The sequence below is a fragment of the Hemitrygon akajei genome, chromosome 6 (genome assembly GCF_048418815.1).
Source record: "Hemitrygon akajei chromosome 6, sHemAka1.3, whole genome shotgun sequence".
NCBI classification, from domain to species: Eukaryota; Metazoa; Chordata; class Chondrichthyes; order Myliobatiformes; family Dasyatidae; genus Hemitrygon; species Hemitrygon akajei.
The window spans coordinates 174262645-174281702 of NC_133129.1; the positions used below are offsets into that span (position 1 = coordinate 174262645).

The 19058-nt window shown below is 43.4% G+C and overlaps 1 protein-coding gene across 1 annotated transcript in view; it reads left to right on the forward strand.

The window, feature by feature from the left end:
- Positions 1-4470: 4470 nt before the first annotated feature.
- ano1a (anoctamin 1, calcium activated chloride channel a) overlaps positions 4471-19058 on the forward strand; it is a 288477-nt gene continuing 273889 nt past the window's right edge. The window contains exon 1 of the mRNA XM_073049786.1: positions 4471-4679. Coding sequence (XP_072905887.1) covers positions 4622-4679 — 58 coding nt within the window. The 5' untranslated portion in view covers positions 4471-4621. The remainder of the gene's footprint in view (positions 4680-19058) is intronic.

The window sequence follows — 19058 nt, forward strand, 5'->3', positions numbered from 1 at the left end:
ACACCTCGCTCTGGTTCCACTATCCAGTAGTGACATTGCACTGCCACAATATTTAACTTTATTTCTGTACATTTTATTCCATATCCATACTTTAGTCTTGAACTATTTGTAATATAATTCATTATGCTTTATAACTGTTGTATGTCATTGTTTGTTGTGTGTGGACCCTAACCAACACACTGAAGCACATTCCCAATTCCTGTAAATGTATATGACAAATAAAGTTGATCCTTGTGTCTTAATATCTGTATTCTCAAAGTACAGTGAGAAAAACATTTCTACTTTCTTTGAAGTTTGCACAGATTTGGCATGTTATCTAAAACTTTGACGACTTTATATAGCTGCACTGTGCAGAGTATTCTGACTGGTTGCATCATGACCTGGTACGGACTCACCAATGCCCTTGAACAGAAAAGTCTACAAAATGTGGATACAACCCAGTCCATCACAGGCAATGTCTTCCCCACTATTGAGCACATCTGTAAGGAGCTCTGCCAGAAGAAAGCAGCATCCATCATCAGGGGACCTCACTGTCCAGGCCATGCTCTCCTCTCTTTGCTGCCATCAGGAAGGGGGTACAGGAGCTTTAGGTCCCACACCACCAGGTTCAGGAACAGTTATAACCTTTCAGCCATTAGGCTCTTAAACCAGAATGGATAGGTTCACTCACCACAACACTGAACTGGCCACTGAACACAACCTGTGGACTCCCTTTCAAGACTCCACAACTCATGTTCTCAGTAGAATGGTGTGTGTGTGTGTGTGTGTGTGTGTGTGTGTGTGTGTGTGTGTGTGTGTGTGTGTGTGTGTGTGTGTGTGTGTGTGTGTGTGTGTGTGTGTGTGTGTGTGTGTGTGTGTGTGTGTGTGTGTGTGTATTTTTGTGTTTGCATAGTTTATCTTCTTTTCCACATGGTTGTTTGTCAGTCTTTGTGCGTAGTTTTTCATTGGTTCTATTGAATTTCTTTTCTCTACTGTAAATGACTGCAAGAAAATGAATCTCAGGATTGTATATGGTAAGATATACACTCAGCAGCCACTTTATTAGTACCCCTGTATTTAAGTCTATATATATATCTACCTTCTGGATTTTCAGAAGGCCTTTGACAAGGTCCCGCACTTGAGGTTGCTAAAGAAGAGCCCAGAGTATTACTGAAAAGGTAGTAGCACGGATAGAGCTTTGGCTGATTGGCAGGAGGCAAAGGGTGGAAATAAAAGGATCCTTTTTGGATTGGCTGTCAGTAACTAGTGGCATTCCACAGGGGTCTGGGTTGGGACCACTTCTTTTTACATTGTATTTCAACAATTTCGGTGATAAAATTGATGGTTTCCTGGCCAAGTTTGCAGACAATAGGTGGAGGGACAGGTAGTGTTGAGGAAGCAGAGAGAGAGGCTGCAGGATGACTTAGACGGGTTCGGAGAATGGGCAAAGAGGTGACAGATGGCATACACTGTCGGGAAGTATATGGCCATGCACTTTCATAGAAGGTATATAAGCATAGACTATTTTCTATACAAGGATAAACTTCAAAAATCTGAGGTGCAAAGGGATTTAGGAGTCCTTGTGCAGGATTCCCTAAAAGTTAATTTGCAAGTTGAATTTGGTGTAAGGCAAATGCTATATTAGCATTCTTTTCAAGAAGACTAGAATATAAAAGTAAGGATGTAATGGTGTAGCTTTATAAAGCACTGATGAGGCCCCACTTGGAGTATTGTGAGCAGTTTCAGGCATTTTATTTAAGAAAGGATGTGCTGACATTGGAGAGGTTTCAGAGGAGGTTCACAAGAACGATTCTGGGAATGGAAGGGTTATCATCAACAGCAATTGAAGGCTCTGGGCATGTACTTGCTGGAATTCAGAAGAATGGGGTGGTGGTGGATCTCATTGAAACCTATTGAATGTTGAAAGGCTTAGAGAGAATGGATGTGAAGAGGATGCCCCTTCATCCAGTGGGGAAGTCTAGGACCAGAGGAAACCACGTCAAAATAGAGGGGCAACCATTGAGAACAGAGATGAGAAGGAATTTCTGTCACCAGAGGGTGGCGAGTCTGAAATTAATTGCCACTGGTGACTGTGGAGGCCAGGTCACTGGGTGCACTTAAGACAGAGACTGATAGGTTGATTAGTCAGGATGTGAAAGGTAATGGGGAGAAGGCAGGAAAAAGGGGTTGAGAGGGAAATTGATCAAGCATGATGAAATGGCAGAACAGACTCAATGGACAGAATGGCCTAATTCTGCTCCTATGTCTTATGGTCTTTTTTTATATATATATATACTCTGACATTTGTACTTAGAAGTAACTCACTATACCTGCATTCCATTATATCACAAAATGTGGGGACAATTCAGGTCAATTCCTTTTAGTGATAAAATCTGTAAATGTTAGTAATCTGCTTAAGATCAGGCAGCTTCCATGGAGAAGTTGAGGCAGAAAGATAGTGCCAGCAAACACTGTGACCAACGGTGATGTTCTCCAGACAGTTCACAAAACTACTCCTTTTACTTCTTTCAAATATGATTCTGTTTCTAATCTGCGTGCAATTGGAACCTGTGATTTACATTTTGGAGTGTTTTTGAGCCCACTAGCTCCTAGGGAGTCCGGTGAAGTTTGGAATGGAGTGTGCAGCCTGGAGGCCTGGTGACAAGCCCATGATGGACTCCATTGCTTCTATCCCATCGAAGAGGGAGGATGAATCTTAGAGTTGTATTCTGTGTGCATACTTTGAATCTTTGAATTAATGTTTCCAGTCTATGTACTTTCACATGGACACCCAACTTTTCCAATGTCTCAGGTTCTGCTATATCCCATGTGTCTCTGAATACCCTTCCAGTGACCTTGGCTGAATAATAAATTCGTTCTTTTCCCTGGAATTGCCCAGAGGAATCCTTGGTAGTAGCTGAAAACTGACACCTCTGACAAGGTAGCACTCCTTCAACTAATCCAAACGTCGTCTGTTTATTCCCCTCCATAGATGCTGCCTCACCTGCCGAATTCCTCCAGCACAGCGCGTGTGTCACTCCTTCAGCGTTCCCTCGGTTGTTAACACTCTGAGCTGGAGAATGAGGCTTGAGCGGGAAAATAAATCGGCCATGATGGAATGGCGAAGCAGACTCGACGGGCCGAATGGTCTAATTTTCTTCCTCTGTCTTCAGCCCAATATTCCCTAGCTCAAGAGCGACGCTGCTACCAGATGAACCGTGCCGTAGCGTTGCTTGTTGTGCGGAAAGCGGCAAAGAACCCGCGGCGCTGATGGGCAGAGATCCGACCTGTTCCAGATTGCTTCTCGACTACACCTGCTCGCGTCGCTCAGCGCCAAGTCACAGCTTCGGTCAGCGTGTGTCCCGGATCCACTTTCATTAACCGGAGATGACCTCCGCTTTGCTGCTGCTTATTTTGTATAGATAGCGAGGTGCTTGTTTGTATATTAAAGGGGGTTGTGAAGCCTTTATAAATGAATGTCCCGAATTTCCGCCGCAAGGTTTGGACACTAGTTGGCAAAAGGAGCCGAAACCTCCCACACAGACTCTTCTAGGTAATAGATTGAATCTGGAGGAAGGCGAAGAAGTAAAACAAAAATCTAATGTAGCGGCATATAGTTTTAAAATGTTGGGAAAACATATTGAGTGTTCTACATAATTCGGGCGAACTTGCAGTATATCTATTTTCGTTTGCAACTGACCGGAAACATCACAACATTATTGACATTGTTGAAGTTGTATATGACGTTGGTAGTAGGCCTAATCTGGAGTATGGTGTACAGTTCTGGTCACCTACACACAGGAAAGATCAATAGGATTGAACCAGTGCAAACGAAATTTACCAGGATGTCACCCGGACATGAGGACATTGAGTTACGGGGAAAGGTTGAATAGGTTAGGACTTTATTCTCTCGAGCTAGTGGTTAACGATGAAAGGTGAAATGTTTAAGAGGAACATGAGGGGAAACTAGTTGCCAAAGAGGAGCTGAAACCTCCCAAATAGGGTGGCGAGAGAGTGGGGCGAGCTTCCTGCTGAAGGGGTTCGATTTCAACATTTAAGAGAAATTTGGATAGGTAAATGGATGGGAGAGTTATGGTGGCCTATGGTCGGGGTGCAGATTGATGGGTCCAGGCAGCATAATAGTTCGGCACGGACTGGATGGACCGAAGCGCCTCTTCCTGTGCTGTAGTATTCCATGATCTGTGACAATTTGTTTCACCAGACTCGTTCCAACCACTTGTACTTGAGCCCAGGAGCAGGGTGCACGGGGAGGGCAGGTGTATATTATGGGTGGACAAGGCAGGAAAACAGTGCCACCCACCGGTGGGACCCCTAGTCTGAGAGCCATTCCCTGTTCTCCTGTTACAAGTTCAGTTGTCTTATTTCTCAAAATATACTGCGTCGGGTTGGAATCCTCTCCAAGGTCCCTGCAGACGGTGCGTGAGGAAGTCTGCAGTTTGCTCCCTCCCCTCTCCCCCTCCCCCCATAGGGGATATAGGAGTGGCGAGAGGGGACACCATGGGAAAGCGTAAAAGGTTGGCTTTTTGTGTGAACACTGCACAGGCACCGACCCTAAAAAGGGAACTTACTGTTTTCTGCCAACAGTGCACGTTCACAGACCGGCAGACAGAAGAAGGTCGCCATGGACAGGAATGGCTATGATCTGCGGAGAGTCTGCGGCCACGGAAATACGCCAAAGAGTAAGTACCTCCACACAACTTTCGCCTCTCCGGGTTACAGGTGTGGTAAAATGCGGGTGCTGTGCGGTATCGCAGTCCCCTTGCGCAAGGACATTCGTTCGCACGGGTCTGCGGGTTCAGGTCACTTTGTACGTTGCGGCTGTCGCGTTTAATTCTGTCTGACAGGCGTGTGAAGAGGGCTGCGGCTTGAACTATCTCCTGCGCCGGTTTGCGCAGAACAGGTGCGGGATTAGACATGAGGTAGCAAGAGGTGCGGGTTCAACAATCAGCGAGTGCGCGAAGCGCATGATTTTGCTCTAAAATCTAAGATATTCCAGCGCCGGAGACTTAGTCTTAATATAACGCAGATTGAATATAAAACAAGAATTGTGTCTTAATTCGTGGCTGATGCTAAACTAACAGGACAGTGTTATATCACGTAACTACCAGCGCGATGTCTGATGCACTCAAGTAATTTCGTGAATTATACAGGAGGAGGCTGCCTCGCGGAGGAAGCGAGTTCTATTGACTATCCCGTCACGAAACAGTTGATAGAAATGACCGATACCTTAACCGTCCAACGAGGTTAATCACTGGCCGGGAATTTTAAAACATTAAAAAATATTGTCAAGAGACAGTGCGGTTAAGAGCTTAATCAAGAGGAACGGATTGAGATGGAATTCACGGCCTGGCTCTTTCTTTTCCACGGACCTCCCACGAAATTTAGGATGGGATCTTTATCCCCCAGTCTGCTTGTTTTCAACCGCAGGACGCGTGCTGGAAAGGTGCCTGCTTCTAAAAGTAACTTTGAACTGCTTTGGAAAGTGTAGCTGGTGGAGAGGCGGCGGGGCTCGAAGCTGCAGCGAAGCGACGGCGAGGACCTGACATTGGAAAGCAGCGCCGGTTGTCCGAACTGTTCCGAGAGGGGGAAATTCTTCATGTGAGCTTATTGGTACCGCAAACCCCAACGCGCATAAACTATCGTGCTAAAGTTAATGGTAAAACGGAACCATATTAATTCTCCGCAGACTGCGGAGTTGTATCGAGTTGTATCCTACTCTGTCGTATTTTTGGCTTTGTGAGAAAGTTGACAAACTTGAGTCTACTCTCGAAAGGTATATCGTAATTAAACTCGCGCGAACGAGTTTGGTTGCTGAGGCGTCACTTAAAGTTGAGGATAGAGCCAGCGTACTCCAGTAAAATGCCAGCTGGTGCTATCCAGTCTGTTTTGAAGGCATCCTTTATGCAGAGTTTAGGAGCAGGGAAGAGAGTACTTGTCTGACTGCATGTCATGGGTTAAGGGTGAACAGGTGAAAAATTAAAGGGGGAGCATGAGGGGGAACTTCTTCACTCAGAGTATCGTGAGTGTGTGGAACGAGCTGCCAGCGCAAGTGGTGCATGCCATCTCGCTTTCAGCGTTTAAGTGAAGTTTGGATAGGTACGCGGATGGTAGGGATGTGGAGGGCTATGGTCCCGGTGCAGGTCAATGGGAGAAGGCAGATTAAATTATTTGGCACGGACTGGATGGGCCGAAGGGCATGTTTCTGAGCTGCACTTTTCTATTACTCTACCCCCCTCCCCCCGTCCTCAGCACCCGGCACGTCCTCAGCCGCCGCAGAGCAAAGCTTGGTGCGAGGTTTGAGATTGGTTTGGCTGCAGCTTGACGCACCCGCGGGAGGATTGGTTATTTCCCGAGGATGAACGGAACACACAAAGCCACCCTGGTGTATAGCTTGGTGCTGTAAACCGGTTCCAGCTTGCTCCGCGCCCCTCTCCGCTGACTAGGAATTAGCGGGCTGCGTTACCCGAGCAGGTTGCTCAGGGGGTTGGTTTCACATGTCGCCACTATAAATATCGAGGGAGCGAGTTCTCTCATTCAAATGCACTTGGAGTAGGCAGACGTCAGCTAAAACGATTGTCCGGCCGCGGTCAATTGCTCCGTTTTCAAACCCGGAGGATGGTTCAGTTGCTGCACGAAGAAGCTGGGCTGATAATTCGTGGTTTTAGTGACTCCTGGTGTAGTTGTGGAGCGAACGGAAACGCGAACCTAATCAATCTAACTCAAATGCATTTATTGTTCTTGTCAGGAAATTATGAAAATCTTGGAGAAGCCTAGTGAGTAAATGTCGACTGGACTTCCAGTGCCCATGGAAATGCCGACTGTCATTACATCATGCAGTCACTGGCATACGGTTCCTTAAGGTTGTTATACCCGGTGGTGAGGGTTGGAGTGCGGATAAGATCCCACTTCCTATCGAGTGCTCCCAATAGTGTGCATCTCAAATAGCCTCTGACAACCAAGTCCAGCTCCTGACCTTCACGTGTGGTTTAGCTAGTAAGCCAGGCCGAACAGTTTCTACTGACAGAGGAGGCGAAGGCAGATGTGCTCGTCAGCAGTGATTGACAGCCTATCTAGCAGAGGGAAAACTGATTTCAAACCTTCGTTGCCCTGCAGCTATACCCACTCACAGGGAAGGCTTGAGGAGTAAACCCCGGGGGAAAATCCGGAACGGGAGTCCCTAACGTTGAGTTCAGCACGGACTGGCACAACCCTTGCGACGCCGCTGGTGCCAAGCAGTATCGGCCCCTGCTGTTCCTTTGGATTCATCAGCTACGTGGAGGGGAGGGGGGAGCCCACTATGCGGGCAACAGCTTTTTCTCCGCGTCTTACTGCCCTGGGTTGCGTAGACAGCTAGGACGACCCCGACCGTCGGAGGGCATCCGGACTACATAGTCTCTTGCCAGTCGGAGGATCTCAATTTCTATTTAACTTTAACCATTTCATCGCATGTGTGCAGAGTGGTGTTTTCAATACGGCATTGATCACTTCGAGTGATAAACCTAGTAGCGACGATAGCAGTCCAGTGCATCCGAGGAGGCTCCTTGGTACAAAGATCTGCGGCCTGTGATGTCTTCCTTAATTATTTACCCCATGCTTGGTGAAATGTTACTGACACTGTGCAGTGAATGAGCATGCATTACTGCAAGTGAGTTTGTCTAGCTAAGGGAATGGCATACCAAGGGAGAGAAGAAAAATGGAGGGCTATGTGAGAGGGAAGTGTAAGATTGATCTTGGAGTTGGTTAACAGGTAGACACAACATTGAGGGCTGGAGGGTGTGTGATGTGTTTTTTTTGTTCTATGTTCCATATTCTATAAATGAAAATGCACCATCAGCAGCAATCATCTGACCTCTTAACCTACCGTAGAGGGAAGGTCATTCATAAAGTTACTAAAGTGGTGCATCTAGGACACTGCCCACAGGAACTGATGAGGCCACATCTATCCAAACTTATCCTTCTTTGGATTCTAAGCATGCGAAGAGCTGAGCAACAGACGGGAAGTCCCTACAAAGGACTGTGAGAATGGCAGAGAGGATCAGATGGGTCTCCCTACCATCCATCGGACATTTAGCAGGAGCACAGCGTATGCAGGGCCCTTTGTATTATTAAGGATTCCAACCATCCATCCAACATCCCCTTTGACTTACTACCATCAGGCAGGAGACTCTGATGCATAAAAACAAGAGTGGTCAGGATGGGAAAAAGTTTTTCTTCCTCCAGGCCATTAGGCTTCTGAACTCCTTGGGCAACACATACGAATTGTCATTGGCTAATCTGTTCTATACTTTACAATATTTAATTTATGTATGTGTAATTTGTCTGTAGATTTTATCCTTACTTTCATAAGTTATTGTGTGTTATGTGTACAACTATGCTTTACTGCCTGGTTCAGAAAAATGTTTTGTTTGGCAATATACATGTATATAGTTAAACGACAATAAACGTAACTTGACTTGACTTTGTCTAGGCCCCACAGACTTAAGTGTTAGTGGGGCAGGTTGACGACAAGCATGGCCATCACCACTTATCCTCTTGGTTTGTACCAAGGCTGCATAAAATTTTATTATAATCGATTCTGGCTAAATCCAAACTGAACCTCAATGTACGGGTGAATAAATTCTGGCCTGATGATACTGCTGACTAATGATCAAACAGCGAAGGTTTGCTGGTAATTAGGAGGAGGTTTGGGCCAGAACAGCAGGTGCAGTGGTTCACATAATGCTATTGCCATGACACAACTTCAATTCCACCGCTGTCCGTAAGGAGTTCATACATTCTCCCATGGCTATGTAGGTTTCCTCTAGGTGCTCTGGTTTCTTCCCACATTCTAAAGATATAAAGATATAAGGTTAATTGGTCACATGGGTGTAATTAGGTGGCATGGGCTTTCTGTATCTCTAGATGAAAAAAAATGGGCTTCTTGCCCATTTTTGACTTAATGCCATGACACTTCATGATACCTCGAACAAATGTTGATGATTGATCTGACTTTACACAGTGACATCTCTTACTGAGTCTATTTTGTTCTTGAGATTGAATATATCCAGATATAGCAATCAAGGTGTATTGGCTTAGTGTTCAATTCAGTGACCATAACTATCTCATACCATTGTGAGCAGTCTGTGTGATTGCTATTGCAATTTAGACATCTGCACAGATGTTTGGCTATAAGACTGCAGAGTGAAATGGACAACATATGTCCGTTGTCATATCTGTAAAAAGTGCCTGAATATTTTTGTTCTAGAGCAACACACACAATTTGCAGGAGGAACCGAGCAGGTCAGTTAACATCTATGGGGAGGAATGAACAGTCAATGTTTCAGGCTCAGACCTTTCATCAAGCACTGGAAAAGAAGAGGAAAGATGCCTGAAAGAAAAAAAGAAGGAAGGACAACAAGCTCAAAGGTGATAGGTGGATGTAGTAAGAAGCTAGGAGATAATAGGTAGAAATTGTAAAGGACTGGAGAAGAAGGAATGTATTTTGAGAGGAGAGTGGACCATGGAGAAAGGGAAGGAGGAAGGTCACTAGGGGTGGGGGGAGTTAGTGATAGGCAGGTGAGGAGAAGAGGTAAGGGGCCAGAGAGGGGAATTGAAGAAGATGGAAAGGGGGAGGGGGAAAATATCAGAAGTTGCAAACATTGATGTTCATGCCATCAGGTTGGAAGTGATTCAAATGGAATATGAGGTGTTGCTCCTCCAACTTGAGAGTGGCTGAGAATTATTTTTAGTGTATTTACTCTTGATAAATTGAGCTATTGGTTAGGGATTAAGGTCAACTATATCCTTTATTTTTCTCTTGTGTCTGGTATCACATATAAACCAGAGTAAATAATGACAACAGATTTCCCTCCTTAAAGAACAGAAGCTTCTCAATTGAGTCTGGTATATGTGGTTAAGAGAGAATTGTCTGTGGTGGGTGAGGTCTTTGATTATGCTGGCTGCTTTACTGAGGCAGCAAGAAATATACATGCTGTCAGAGTCCATAGAGCAGAAACTGGTTCCTGTGATGTTTTCAGCCGTGCCCACAACTCTCTGCAGTTTCCTCTGGTCACATGAAGAGTGGTTGCCATACCAAGCCATTATGGATCCAGGTGATTGCTTTATATGGTGTACCATCTTAGAAGTTTGTGAAGCTTTGGCATTTCATCTAAAACTAAACTTCTATAGATGTGCGGTGAAGAGTATACTGACTGGTTGCATCTTGGCCTGATATGGATACACCAATGCACTTGAATGGAAAAGCCGACAGAAAGTAGTGGATACAGCCCAGTCCATCACAGGTAAAGCCCTCACCACTCTGAGCACATCTTCAAGGAGTGCTGCCACAGAAAAGCAGCATCTATCACCAAGAACTCCACCATCTAGACCTCTTCTCACTGCTGCCATCAGGAAAGATGTATGGTACCCTCAGGACCCATAACATTAGGTTCAGAAACAGTTATTACCCCTCAACCATCAGGTTCTTGAATCAGAGTGGATAACATCATTCAACTTCACTCACCCAAGCATTGAACCGCTCCCACAATCTATGGACTCTCTTATTCTCATTTTTCTTGATGCTTGTTTATTATTATTATTTTCTTTTTTATTTGCACATTGGTTGCTTGTCCATCTTGAGTGTGCTTTTTCATTGATTCTATTGTGTTTCTTTGTACTCACTGTGAATGCCCAGAAAAAAATGAATCTCAGAATTTTTTACGGTAAAAAAACTTGCTTTAACTTTGATATATTGTACCATAACTTCATTCTTCTCACGCTCTCCTAGTTTCCTCTATTATTTATTTTTATGGTACATTGAATGAAATACCTCCTTTTTTGATATGGTGATAGCTTTCCGGTCTATCTTGCATCGTGTTTTGTTTCAGAATCAGAATCAGGTTTAATATCTCCATCATATGTCATGAAGTTTGTTAACTTGCGGAAGAAACACAATGCAATACATCATAATAAAGAAAGAAAAGAAAACTAAATTAGAGTAAGTTTTATATATAGTTAAATAAGTAGTGCAAATAATAGGAAATGAGAAAAAGTAATAAGTTAATGGGTTCAATGGCCATTCAGAAATTGGATGACAAAGTGGAAGAAGGTGTTCCTGAATTGCTGAGTCTGTCCCTTCAGGCTCCTGTACCTCCCTCCTGATGGAAGCAATGAGAACAAGGCATGTCGTGGGTGATGGTGGTCCTTAATGATGGATGCCGCATTTATGAGGCACCGCTATTTGAAGATGTCTTGGAGACCATGGAAACGACTGCCCGTGATGAAGCTGACTAAGTTTACAACTCTCTGCAGCTTACTTTGATCCAGCGCAGTGGCCTCCCCCACCCCATACCAGATATCCGGTTGTAGCCAGTTAGAATGCTCTCCACGGTACATCTGTAGAAATTTCTGAGTGTTCTTGGTGACATACCAAATCTCCTCAAACTTCAAATTAAATATAGCCATTGATTTGCTTTCTTTATAGCTGCATCAATATGTTGGGTCTATGTTAAGTTTTATCCCTTCAGTTCTGACTTAATGTTTTATATTGGGCCAGTCCAAATATGACTGTCTCTATGGGGCAAGAAACCTGAAGTCAAAGGATGAAGATAAGTGGCAAAAGAGCCAAGGTTCACATTAGGATTTCTTGTTTGCATCCACATTGGAAAAAAAGTTGAATTTCCCCATGGGGATGAATAAAGTATCTATCTATCTATCTATCTATCTATCTATCTACCTAATACTTAGGGTCTGCAATACTATAGCAGCAACATCACTGGAGACTGATCAATGACTTTATTCAAAAGGAGGCTACATTAGGGTGGCATGGTATTGTAGTGGTTAGCACAAAGCTTTACAGTACCAGCAACCGGGGTTCAATTCCTGCCCGCTGTCTGTAAGGAGTTTGTATGTTCTCCCTGCCTAGGTTTCTTCCGCAATCTGTAAACTTACTGGTTGGCAGGGTAATTGGTCATCGTAAATTGTCCTGTGATTAGGCTAGGGTTAAATCAGGGATTGCTGGGTGGTGCAGCTTGAAGTGCCAACTCCAAGCCTTATCTCAAAAAATAAATATTATCTGAAAGGAAAGAACTTAAGAGATGTAAGAAAAGGGTCACAAGTGGACCATAGGGCCAGTATAGACTTAATGGGTTGAATCGCCTGCATCTGTGCTCTAACCATTCTGTGCTTATGTGAGGTTTTATAGAAATAAGAAGTAAGTAGAATGCTTACGTGAAGAGATGGGAGAAGGATTTTTTTTTAGTCTTCACTGTGTTATGTTTGAATGTACCACCAACCATTCATCAAATATGTTGGGTTCTTTTAATAACCAATATCCACATTCCTAGTGTAAAAATAACCCCAACCACATTGTTGGAATGTTTTGTTACCATTTAGTTAATTTGATCATTTAAAAAAATCTGAAGAATATAAAGATGTTTTTGCAGATTATAAATGCTCCTACAATGCCTTCATAAGTTGTATGGATTCACTTTATTTCTATGTGTAAAACTATGCTGTAGAAAGGCAAACTTACACTTGATCAAAACTTGATCCTGGGAATGAAAGGGTTAATGTATGAGGGGCACTTGAAGGCTCTGGACCTGTACTCACTGGATCTTAGAAGAATGAGGGGTGGGGATCTCACTGAAAACTGTCAAATATTGAATGACCTAGATAGAATGGAGGTGGAGAGGATGTTTACTATTGTGGGAGAGCCTGGGACCAGAAGATAAGGATGACCCTTTAGAATAGAGAAAAGGAGAAATTTCCTTAGCCAGAGGGTGGTGAATCTGTGGAATTCATTGTCATGCTGTGGAGCTCCATAGACAGCTGTGGAGGCCAAGTTATTGGATATACAGTGTTTAAAGCAGAGGTTGATAAATTATTGATTAGTAAGGTTGTCAAAGGTTATGGGGAGAAAGCAGGAGAATGGGGTTGTGAGTGATAATAAATAAGCCATAATGGAAATGGTCAAGCAGAATCGATGGGCTGAATTGCCTAATTCTGCTCATATGTCTTATGGGCCTATGAAGTTCTCAATGAAATTCTCTGTAACTCTACTCAAAATGCAATGATATCCATCTGTCTGTCAATGTTTTAGTGGGAAGATAAAAGCTGAAAGCTCTCATATTAATAAGTCCCCTGGGGAAGATGATTGTAATCTGAGAAAAAATTTACGTTTAGTTGTGAGTGACAAATTTAATTATTGAACTGAATTATTAACCTTCGCTAAAATAAATTGAGATATTGATTACAACAATAAGGATGATGGAAAATAAGTAGCTCAAGACACTTAAAGTGCTGTTTCTTAATTTTCAGCAAATCATTGAGAAAAAAGATTTTCTCTGTTGAACCAATCCATGAACAGTACCTCACTTTGTATCTTCATGTAATTCATATATTTTTATGTATCGCACTTTATTTATTGCTGCCACAAAACAACAAATTTCACGACGTGCGCTCAGTGGCCCCTTTATTAGATACACCAGTACACCTGCTTGTTCATGTAAATATCTAATCAGCTAATCATGTGGCAGCAACTTAATGAATAAAAGCATACAGACATGGTCAAAATGTTCAGTTGTTGTTCAGATCAAACAACAGCATGCAGAAGAAGTGTGATCCAAGTGACTTTGATGGTGGAGTGATTGATTGTTGGTGCAAGATGGGGACTGCTCGGAAACTGCTGATCTCCTGGGATTTTCACACACACCAGTCTCTAGACTTCACAGAGGAAGGTGTGAAAAACAAATGAACAGCCAGTGAGTGGCAAACAGATCACAAAAAAAGAGAAAAGCTGTAGCTGTTGGAAATCCGAGCAACACAGCCCGAAATGTCGACTGTATATTTTTCCATAGGTGCTGCCTGGCCTGCTGAGTTCGTCCAGCATTGTGTGTGTGTTGTCCAGTGAGTGGCAGTTCTGTGAGTGAAAATGCCTTGTTAATGACAGAGATCAGAGAAGACGGCCAGATTGGTTCAAGCTGACAGGAAGGTGGCAGTATCTTAATAAACCACGCTCTACAACAGCGGTGTGTAGAAGAGCATCTCTAAATGTACAACATGTCAAACCTTAAAATGGATGGGCTACAACAGCAGAAGACATGAACATGCACTCAGTGGCCACTTTATTAGGTACATGGTTTATCTAATAAAGTGGCCTCCAGGTGTACAGTATGTCAGTGATTTTAAACCTGATTCTGATTCTGAAAAGGCCGCAACATCCCATCTACTCCCCTCACAGCTTCTTCACTATTAGTATTGGCTATGCTGCTCACCACAACCCTGCCAATTGCTCAGTAGAGCTCATCTGCCCTTTCCTGCCATCAATCCCACACCATGCTGGTCCCTTCTCTGCATATCAGAAGAGATGATGTCAGTGTCAATAGCACACCCTCCAAGAATCAAGAACCAGTCTTCCAACTTGACACCCAAGACCTGATTCCCGAATTTCCTTTATTATAATGAACGTGGGAATAAAAATCTCTTCATTACAAGCTCTACCACTGTGTATTTTATGAACACCAGAAAATATTTTATAACTTGCATCATGAATCTTAATGCACAGTATTAAACCTGATCATTTATTTTGATTATATCCTGATGTACTGAATCCTTTTAATGAGGTTTGAAAATTTATTTTAGCAAAGTTTTCATTCATGGCTGCTGCTGCTGTTATTAATCTATCTCATCTTTCAGAGGAGGTGACGCTCCAGATTTTAAAAATCTGGAGCCTTCTAAGTTACTTTCCTTGTATGCTGCCACTAAATATGCTCAGTTCAAAGCCCTAAAAGGCAATACTGCACAATTACTCCTGAAAACTTTGAAGGATCACGCTTGAAGTCAGAGTACAAGGATTATTTATTTTTCAGGATACAGCACGGATTAGGCCCTTCTGACCCTTCGAGCTGTGCTACCCAGCTATCCCCTGATTTAATCCTAGCCTAATCATGGGACAATTCACAATGACCAACTAACCTACCGACCAGTACCTCTTTGGACTGTGGGAGGAAATGGGAATACCTGGAAGAAACCCATGTGGTCATGGGGAGATCTTCCAAATTCCTTCCAGGCAGCAGCAGGAATTGAAAGGTACTGTAAAGCGTTGTGCTAACCACTACGTACTATGTCAGCCCAGTGACCCCATTCTTAGTGGTGTGGAGGAACAGAGGGATCTGGAGGTCCAAATCCACAGATTTCTCAAAGTTGCAGCACAAGTTGATAGGATGGTTATGAATTTATGATGGTTATGATACTGGCCTTCATTAGTTGGGGGACTGAGCCAAGAGCCCTGGTGTAATGTTATAGTTTTACCAAACTCTGATTAGGCCACACTGCAGATCTAAGATTTCAGTTTCATTAACTTACAACATATATTTCAAAACATATGGTGTTCAGTTCCAGTCACCTCAATATAGAAAGGATGTGGAAGATTCAGAGAGGGTGCAGTGGAGAATTACCAGCATGTTGCCTGGATTAGAGACTGTGTCTCATGGGAAAAGACTAAGACATGGGAAAGTGAGCTCGGGCTTTTCTCTTGGGAGTGAAGGAGAATGAAAGGTGACTTGATAGATGTGTATAAGATTATAAGAGGCATAGATAGAGTGGATAGCCAGCACCTTTCTCCCAGGGTGGCAATGGCCAATATAAAAGGACATTGATGTAAGGGGAGTGCAGAAAAGTTTAGGGGAGATGTTCCGAAGTAGGATTTTTACACAGAGACTGGCTAGTCCATGGAATGTACTGCCAGAGGTGGTGCCAGTGGCTGATACAATAGGACCAGTTAAAAGACTGTTAGATAGGCACATGGATGGAATGAAAAGGTGGATTATGGGCTGTGTAAAAGGAAGGATTAGACTGGTCATGGAGTAGGTATTTATCAGCCAGCACAACATTGTGGGCCAATGGGCTATACTGTTCTATATTCACAAGAGATTCTGCAGATAATGGAAATCCTGACTAACACACTCATGATGCTAGAGGAACTCAGCAGGTCAGCAGCAGCATCTATGAAGAGGAACAAATGTCGACTGTTTATTCCGCCCACAGACGTTGCCCAATCTGCTGAGTTTGTCCTGCATTTTGTGTGCGTTACTGTTCAATGTTCTAAGTTCTTAAAAAAAATACAAGGACCACTCTGAGACAGTACTAGGCAGTTCTTAGCACAATCAGGCAGACTTTGGGGCAGTGTGTCTCTACTTTTGTTTCTCAAAGGAAGGTGTTGGTGGTGCAGATGGAGAGACCCGAAGGCAAAATCAGTATCTATCTTGCCAACGCTTCATTCAAAGTCACTGGTTCACCAGCTGCACTTTACTTTGATCAGTAATCAGATTGGGAATAAGTCTCTGCAGCTCTTCTCCATTGAATAAGTAGGCATTCTATTAATTGGTGTCAAGATTTTTTTTGCATCCCTGGATTTTTCTGGAAAACAAATTGTGGGTTCCTTAAATTGTCGGTGTTTCTGTGGATCCTGCATTTCCCCCGACCATCCCAGCACGCCAATTCCAGTCTTACTCAGCCAAGGGCTTCCCAATTGCAACCTGCCTTCTCTGCCTAACACCTACAGCCTTTCCCTGCATCCACACCTTCTCTGTCCCTCTCTGTCTCTAACTCTGTCTCTGTCTGTCTGTCTCAAACTCTCCCTCTCTCTTTCTGTCTCTTTGTCTGTCTGCCTCTGCCAATCCAACTGTCTTTGTCTCTGTCTGCCCATCTGTCTGTCTCTCTCTCTCTCACTCTGTATGTCTGTCTTTCTCACGCTCTTTGTCTGTCTCTCTCTTTCTGCCTCTGTCGCCATTTCTGTCTCTGTCACTCTCATTCTCTCTCGCTCACTCACACATTCTCGCTCCGTCCCTATCTTTCTCTCTGCCTCACACACCCTCTGCCTCTCCCTCCCTATCTCTCTCTGTCTTCTGCACTCGCTCTCTCTCTTTCGCTCCCCATCAGTAAGTAAAAAAATTCTCCCTTTCTAAACCGTGCGTTATTGAGATATTGCTCATATCATGTGGACATTACACAACACATTGCTATGCTGCTCTGCCTCTCATATTGGACCTCCTGGAAGGTTATACTTTATCATTCTATTTACATAAATAGAAAAAAATGCACAAACCACCTCTGTGGCAGTAGATCTTCCTTCCTTGTCTGATTTTACTTTGTTACTGTATCTGTTCAAAGCAAAGAAGTCTGTTATTAATGTTTAAAAAGACCAGTACATGAATTGCAGCAGAACTAAACTGTTACCCAGCTTGCCCGTAACAATGGGCTTTGTAGGTTATTTGTCTTTGTTTCAGCAAGCTGCTTAGAGCCAAGATAAAAGATTAGCTTTAAGGATTGGCTTTATCTGTCATGTGAAATCTTAAAATGTACAGTGAAATGCATCATTTGTGCCAAACCAGATCAGAGAGCATGTGCCGGGGGAAGCCCACAAGTGCCTCCGTGCTCCTGATGCTAACATAGCATGCCCACCACTCACTAACCCCAACCCTACATCTTTGGAATGTGGTCCTGGGAAGATTGCACAGAGATCCTTACAGACAATGGCGGGAATCAAACACTGATTGGTGATTGATGGTGCTGTAAAGGAACTGCTGTAACCGCTACACCACTGCACCTCCCGAACATGAATGAATCCCCCCACTGTGTGGGAATAACTGGGTTATAAAGAGAAAAGAAAGTAGTAGGGAATCATGGCACGTTGCTGCTGCACAATTCCAATGACCGTCTGGGTGGAGTTTGCCAGCTCTCCGTTCCTCTTGTTCCCTGTCATATCCAAAACAATGATCATAATAAACTGAAGAATGGCGGGGCAGTTGATAGGCATTTGAGGGAATAGATTACAATGGAAAACATCAGAATAGCCTTCAAGGAGTTGCTCTGAGAGCCGGCATACATTCAAAAGACCGAATGCCTTACCATATCAAAAGAAAATATGAGTAACACTGAGTTTCTTTTCCCTTAATCTTATAAAATATATATTTTATATTTAGGGTTTTCTATCTTGTAAGTGAATACAACAGGTTTTGTGGTGTAGTTCACAATCACAACTGCACCAAGGCTATCACCTTAAGTCCTTAACCAGCATGGTCTTAATCACCATTCTAACCCAATCATTTAATCTCCACTGCCATCCTCCATCCCAACTCCCAATGCCACAATCAGGATACAAGGAGGTGTTGGGATTTGCTTGATCTGTGCTATTATAAAAACTATACAACCTGGAACTCAGCAGGTTAAGCAGCATCTATGAGTTCAAAGTGCAAATTAATTTTATTATCGAAGTACATACATGTCACCATATATTCTGTAACCCTGAGATTTTCCTGTAGGCATACTCAATAAATCCACAGAAGAATAGAAATTAATGAAAGACCACACCCACTTTGGTGTTCAACCAGTGTGCAAAAGACAACAAACTGTGCAAATACAAAAAGAAAGAAATAACAATAATAATAAATAAGCAATAAATATCGAGAACAAGAGATGAAGAGTTCTTGACAGTGAGTCCCTGGGTTGTGTGAACATTTCAACGATAGTGCAAGTGAAGTTGTGAGAAATTATCCCCTTTGGTTCCAGAGTCTGATGTTTGAGGGGTAATAACTGTTCCTGAGCCTGGTGGTGTGAGTCCTGAGGCTCCTGTACTTTCTTCCTGATGGCAACAGTGAGAAGAGAGCATGTCCTGGGTGGTGGGGGTCCCTGATGGTGATGGATGCTGCCTTCCTGTGGCAACATTGACTAAACTGTTGACATTTCAAGCCGAGACTCTTCATCAGTATTGAGTGGTCATTGAACCAGAAGTTCCTGAGGAGGCTTCTGAGTTGGTGCTAAAGAAAATTTCTTCATATGGGAGATTATGGAACTGAGCGGTATATTCTCAAGATATGGGTTTAACTGGGAGATGGTTCCTCTCTCAAAGGACATGAAATTTTGGAATTCTGTCTTTGAAAGAAGGCCACAAATGATGAGTTGTTAAGTATAATCAAAGTGAGCTTGGGTTTTGGACGATAGTGGTTTCTAGGGTTATGGAAAACCAGCAAGAAAACAGAGTTGAGGTCAAAGACTAGTTCAGCCATTCTGTTATTGCATGA